At 40.2% G+C, this 6,444-nt stretch overlaps 1 protein-coding gene across 1 annotated transcript in view; it reads right to left on the bottom strand.

The window, feature by feature from the left end:
- Znf318 (zinc finger protein 318) overlaps window positions 1-6,444 on the bottom strand; it is a 61,114-nt gene that overhangs the window by 9,601 nt on the left and 45,069 nt on the right. Inside the window, exons 6-7 of the mRNA XM_013019090.1 lie at window positions 3,206-3,305; window positions 1,175-1,236 (exon numbers count right to left, since the gene is read on the bottom strand). Of these exons, the coding sequence (XP_012874544.1) occupies window positions 1,175-1,236; window positions 3,206-3,305 (162 nt within the window). The remainder of the gene's footprint in view (window positions 1-1,174; window positions 1,237-3,205; window positions 3,306-6,444) is intronic.

Here is a 6,444-nt window from a genome sequence, read left to right as displayed (position 1 = left end):
GCTCAGGCCTGAGTTCAAGCCCCATGACCAACAACAGCAACAAAAAGACATAACTGCCAGTCACAGGTGGTAACTCATGCCTGAAATTCTAGCTACTCAGGAGGCTGACATATGAGGACTCTAGTTTGAAGCCAGACCAAACTAGCATATCCCTAGTTGGCATGACCCAAGTGGTGGAGCACCTGAGTAGTAAGTGCAAGGCTCTGAGTTCAACCCCCAGTACCACATAAACAAATAGCTTCTTTTTAAAAGTCCCAACATGGAGGTATGGCTCAAATGGTGAAACATCTTGAGCAAAAAAGCTAAGTTAGAGCACAAGGTCCTGAGTTCAAGCCACAGTACTGTTCACACACACACACACACACACACACACACACACAAAGAACACTACAGCCAACTCAAAGGGGCTCCAACTAGCTAAATTTAGGACAATTTGAGCATGAAAATAAAGATTATAATCTATTACTACTTAATGGGTTCACAGTGATAAAAATGACTAAACCAATGAGAATAGGAGTGGGGAAGTTCCTCCTTATGGAAGAAATCCTACTAGTAAAGTTTTAACTAGACAGTAGGAAATTGACTGAATATTATTTCATCTGAAAATCTGTGCATTTACAGCATACGACCCTAGCAGAGGACATCAATGCCATGCTTACTCTTCTTGTTAACAAACAGTGACAGACATAAAGAGAGAAGATCATGACTTGTGCCTGTCAGACCTAGTTTGATGCCACCATTGTAGGTGGGGAGTGGAAAGAAAAGAAACCACCTGGCATCAATAGTTCATGCCTATACTCTTTGCTACTCAAGAGGCTAAAATCTAAGAATCATGGTTCAAAGCTAGCCTAGGCAGACAAATTTGAATGACTTTCGTCTTCAATTGGCCAGCAAAGAAGCCAAATTTAAGGGTTAGTAGGATGGCTCAGTAGGTAGAGTGCTAGCCAATGAATGAAAGCATCAGGTACTGAGTTCAAGTCCTAGTCTTGGACTTAAAAAAGAGCCAAAAGCAGAGGTGCAGCTTAAGTATTAAAGTACAAATCAAGAGGGAGAACTAGAGGCCCTGAGTTCAAATCCTAGTACTGGTGGGCACTCACGCATGCAGCACACGTGCACACACGCGCGCGCGTGCACCCCCACCCCCACACACATCCCCACCCCCCCACACACACACGAGAAAGCGGTAACCTCCATATTTTATCACTGTTGTGATATCCTTGGAATACAGCCTGGGAACTGTGTGACAGTTTGTGCCACTTTAAAACCAATACACAAAGAGCCTTCAATGCAAGAATGAAGAGTTTAGATAAACAGCAGTGGAAGAATGCCAATGATGTCATTCCCCATTCATAGTTTGTGGTTTCTTCTGTGCTAGAATTACCTGTGCCCTCTTACAAAGCATTGATTGCAAAGTCAGCATGTCAGTTTAAAACACATTAGAAGTAAAGCATAAAGTCAATTTACAATATTGGAACTAAGAAAAGGCATTCATATATAATAATTTGGTGGATGTTTGTGTGTAGTGTCACAGTTTATATTATACAGTATGGCAATGCTATACAAATTTCATTCCATTTGTATCCTTCCTCAGGAAGACCTTTGTGTTTTTTTACCTTCTGAGAGAAATGTTATAGAAAGTATTATGATTTCATTAACAATGTTTTTTATTAGAATAACTTTTGTCTGGAATTTAACTTGCTATCTTACGTTTTTGATAACTGGCTGGCACTCTTATCACCTAAGCCACACCTCCAATCCTAGAATATTTCCTTTTCTTTTTTTGGGAGGGTGGGCTTGGGGGCAGTCCTGAGGCTTGAACTCAGGGCCTGGACACTGTCCCTGAGCTTCTTTTGCTCAAGGCTAGCACTCTGCCACTTGAGCTACTTCTAGCTTTTCTGTTTATGTGGTATTGAGGAATCAAAACCAGGTTTCATGCATGGTAGGCAAGAACTCTGCCCCTAAGCCACATTCCCAGTCCACAATATTTCCTAAAATTAAACAATGATATATATAACAGAAAACATTTTATAAAAAGGGATAAGCTAGCTGGGCACCAATGGCTCATGCCTGTAATCCTAGCTACACAGGAGACTGAGAACTGAGGATCATGGTTCAAAGCCAGCCCGGCAAGGAAAGTCCATGAGACTCTTATCTCCAATTAACCACCAGAAAACTGAAAGTGGCACTGTGGCCTTGAGCCGAAGAGCTCAGAGACAATGACCAAGCCCTGAGTTCAAGCCTCACAAATGAAAACAAAACAAAACAAAAGGATAAGATAGTAACTTTACAGTGGAGAAACTTGAAGATACCACTATTAGCAAATGATCAAAGTTAATGTCATCAGTAATGGGCCAAGTGAACACCTGAAATGAACTTAGCATTACTTTGTAGTATTTTGACCAATATTAAAAAAAATAAAAAGAAAACAAAAAGCAAACCAAAATTAAGGAACAACCTGTGAAATATGTGACCTCTTCTCTTGCAAGTGTTTTAGCCACATCTCCAGGCAAAACATGACAATTGAATATGATGAATACTTTTGCCATAAAACATTACTGGGACAACTGGCAAAATATGAGTAAGTGTAGTAGACTAGATAATAGTATTGTATTATCATTAATTTCCTAATGTTTTTTATGCACTGTAATTATATACTTGGATTTTTGGTTGCTAGGAAATACACAAATTTAGGGGGAAGCTGGGCGCCGGTGGCTCACGCCTGTAATCCTAGCTACTCAGGAGGCTGAGATCTGAGAATCGCGGTTCAAAGCCAGCCAAGGCAGGAAAGACCATGAGACTCCTATCTCCAATAAACCACGGGAAACCGGAAGTGGCACTGTAGCTCAAGTGGTAGAGTGCTTGCCTTGAGCTGAAGAGCTGAGGGACAGCGCCCAGGCCCAGAGTTCAAGCCCCATGACCGACAAAAAAAAAAAAAAAAATTAGGGGGAAACATCGTATCTAAAATTTACTATAAAGTTCAGAAAAAATTATACAAACATACACAGATTGAGAGAAAGAAGAAATGAAGTAAAATGTTGATTGGGAGGCTACTTGAGAAATCTTTGTTAGTCTAACTTTTTTCTATGTCTATGTCAAAATTTTTCTCACTGAGCTTGTTTGAATGTACCAACATTTCTCCACTCTGGTCTCCTACTCAAGTTACTACAAAAGGTAGCCAGGAATTGTATGAAGAGTTGTCTCATACCTTGTTGTTTATGAAGCCGCTCCAACTCAGTCCTGAGATAGTACATTTTCTTCTGGCGAGCTTCCCGGTCGCTCTTTAGTTTTTCCCTCTCTTCAATAACCTGAAATGTATCACATGGTAAGAGAGTTCCTCAGCTTCCAATATAATCCCTTTTATTTTCCTTTTAATAAATAGGGTTTTGCAATGTAGATCAGCTGGCCCTCAACTTATGATCCTCCTATTTCAGCCTCTCTGGTACTTGGGACATAGGCATGAATTACATATGGATTCCTCCCTTTATTACTACTCTGTTCCAGAAGCCCTCATAATGGATCTTTATTATTATTATTATTTTATTCTTATTATAGAAGTGATGCACAGAGGGATTACAATTACATGAGTTAGGTAATAATATCCTTTCTTACAGTGTATTCTGTTCCTTCATTCTCCTCCAGTCCCTCCCTCCTGTCTCCACAAATGAGTTGAATAGGTCATTTTCAGCAGTGTCCAGTGAGCTCCACTGCTACACTTTTTCACCCTTTTTCTCTCGAGTTTTGTGCCGTCCCCAACCCTTCCAAAGATTTACACTTGAATATACCATACATAAGGTAAAGAAGACAGAATCATCAAAAACTAAAAAAAAAAGAATGAAAGAAAAAGAAGTCTTTTGTTTCTGTATCTTGGAGTTCATTTCAGTATGTATATTGTTTTATATAACGAGGCACTTAGGCATAGCACCTTTGTGTTTCTCTCCTAAGAGTATTTTCTTGGGCTGGGAAGGTGGCTCAGTGGTAGAGTGCCATGAGGCCCTGGGTTCGATCCCTCAGCACCACATAAGCAGAAAAAGCCAGAGGTGGCACTGTGGCTCAAGTGGTAAAGCGCTCAATTTGAGCTGAAGAGCGGAGGAACAGCGCCCAGGCCCAAAGTACAGGTCCTATGACTGGCCAAAAAAAAAAAAAAAGAGTATTTTCTTTTGGTCTCACTGTGTGAGTACCTAAAATCATGTATAATTTATCAAATACCAATGTGTTTTAGATCTAATTTCTGCATATCCGAGAGAACACATACTGGGTATCTTAACCTAAATATCAATCCCTGCACACAGAAGCTCTGATTTAGTAAAGTGACATTTCACTCTGATCTAAGTTCCAATATTAAAGTTTATCCTTTTCAGAACTATACTACCAAGAAAGCATTATTTTATGTAGGAAGCGCCTGAAGCCACTGACATCATCTACCAGATAGTAGTTCTGAGCTCAAAAGAAAACACAGAGAGCTAACAGGTGTTATGAGCAAAGCATTATATTAGTTACATTACATATTTCATGTTTTTCAATCCTCATATTTTCTCTTCTTTACAATAAAATGCTGAATTCATGTAAGATTAAGTAGCTTACCCAGGCACAAAGTACATTTAAGATACTGGCATAACTGCCCTAAATCCCATTATCTTTCAATCATGTTACAACAACCTAATGGAAAAACATAAATATGGTTTAATAGACCAGGGAGAAAAACTCATTATTTGCCTGATTTAAATTCTAGACTCTTAAAGGGAAAATAAAGTGTCTTTATTGAACCTATTCATCCACTTTCCCAAAATACTTCAATAAAACTAAAACTTGAATTCAGGGTATCTGAATACAATTGAAAGAAAATTAAGAGGAAGTATTTTTTGTCTGTAATCCTAGTTACTACTCAAGAGGCCGAGATCTGAGGATCTGTTTGAAGCCACCCCGGGCAGGAAAGGCCTTGAGATTATCTCTAACTAGTCACCAAAAAGCAAAAAAGAGTATAGCTGTGTCTCAAGTGGTAGAGTGCTAGGCTAGAGCAAAAAAGCTCAGTGACAGTGCCCACAAAAGTATTAGCTGAATTTAGTCATTTATTTTGTTAGTTTTATTTGACTTTTTGACAGGATCTCACTATGTAGCTCAGACTGACTTTTAACTTGTGATTTTCTCACTTCGTTTTTGTTTTTGTTTTTTTTTTTGGGTCTGGTCGTGGGGCCTGAACTCTGGGCCTGGGCACTGTCACTCAGCTCTTCAGCTCAAGGCTAGTGCTATACCACTTGAGCTACAGTACCACTTCCAGCTTTTTCTGTTTATGTGGTGCTGAGGAATTGAACCCAGGGCCTCATGCATGCAAGGCAAACACTCTACCACTGAGCCACCTTCCCAGCCCATCACTTAGGTTTTTCAGTGCTGGGATTATGGGTATCTATCACCACACCCCGTGACATTTTTTTTTTAACCAGAAAAAAAAATGAGAATAAGGAAGACTTCAAGACTCCTAGCTTCTACCCTCACTGTTCTAAGACCATTAAAATGGATATATATATATATATATATTCATATACATATATATATATATATTTTAAAAAGGAATAAGACAACCACAGTGGGACCAAAGACAGACTTTTGTTTAGCTGTAATAAAGATTAAATGTGTGAAAAAAAATCAAAGATGGCCTGGGAATATGGCTTAATGGTAGATACTTGCCTAGCATGCATAAGGCCCTGGGTTTGATTCCTGGTACCACATAAACAAAAATTAATAAAATTAAAAGGAAAGGGCACAGGCACAGTGGCATGGGCTGCTTGGACTTGTGGACCCGCCCAAGCAAGGAGGGCTGGTCTGTACCCTTTGCCAACTGGAGTCACCCCAGGACTTTACCCAATTGATACCCCACTACTGCTCTGCAACATGCTGTAAGAATTGCAGGGGTAGCTGGGTGCTGGTGGCTCATGCCTATAATACCAGCTACTCAGGAGGCTGAGATCTGAGGATTGTGGTTCAAAGTCAGCCCAGACAGGAAAGTTCATGAGACTCTTCTCTCCAATAAACCACTCTGAAAACTGGAAGTGGCGCTGTGGCTCAAGTGGTAGAATGCTAGCCTTGATCTGAAGAGCTGAGGGACAGCGTCCAGGCCTAGAGTTCAAGCTCCATGACTGACCAAAAAAAAAAAAGAATCACAGGGGATGGAACAATAAAGACTGCAAATTGAGTTTTTACCCAGTCTTACTGTGTAGCACAAGATTACCCTCCCAACTCTTAATCCTTCTGCCTCAACCTACCTAGTTGTCAGGATTATAGGTTTCCTCTTCATGACAAAGAAAGACTTGAAAAGTGGCTAAAGGGCTGGGAAGGTGGCTCAGTGGTAGAGCGCTTGCTTTGCATGCTCAAGGCCCTGGGTTCGATTCCTCAGCACCACATAAGCAAAAAGAAAAAAGCCGGAAGTGGTGCTGTGGCTCAAGTGGTAGA

Source organism: Dipodomys ordii, unplaced genomic scaffold (genome assembly GCF_000151885.1).
Source record: "Dipodomys ordii isolate 6190 unplaced genomic scaffold, Dord_2.0 Scaffold44, whole genome shotgun sequence".
Lineage (NCBI taxonomy): Eukaryota > Metazoa > Chordata > Mammalia > Rodentia > Heteromyidae > Dipodomys > Dipodomys ordii.
The sequence above is the reverse complement of the archived record's forward strand: the minus strand, read 5'-3'. Positions and strand labels throughout refer to the sequence as shown.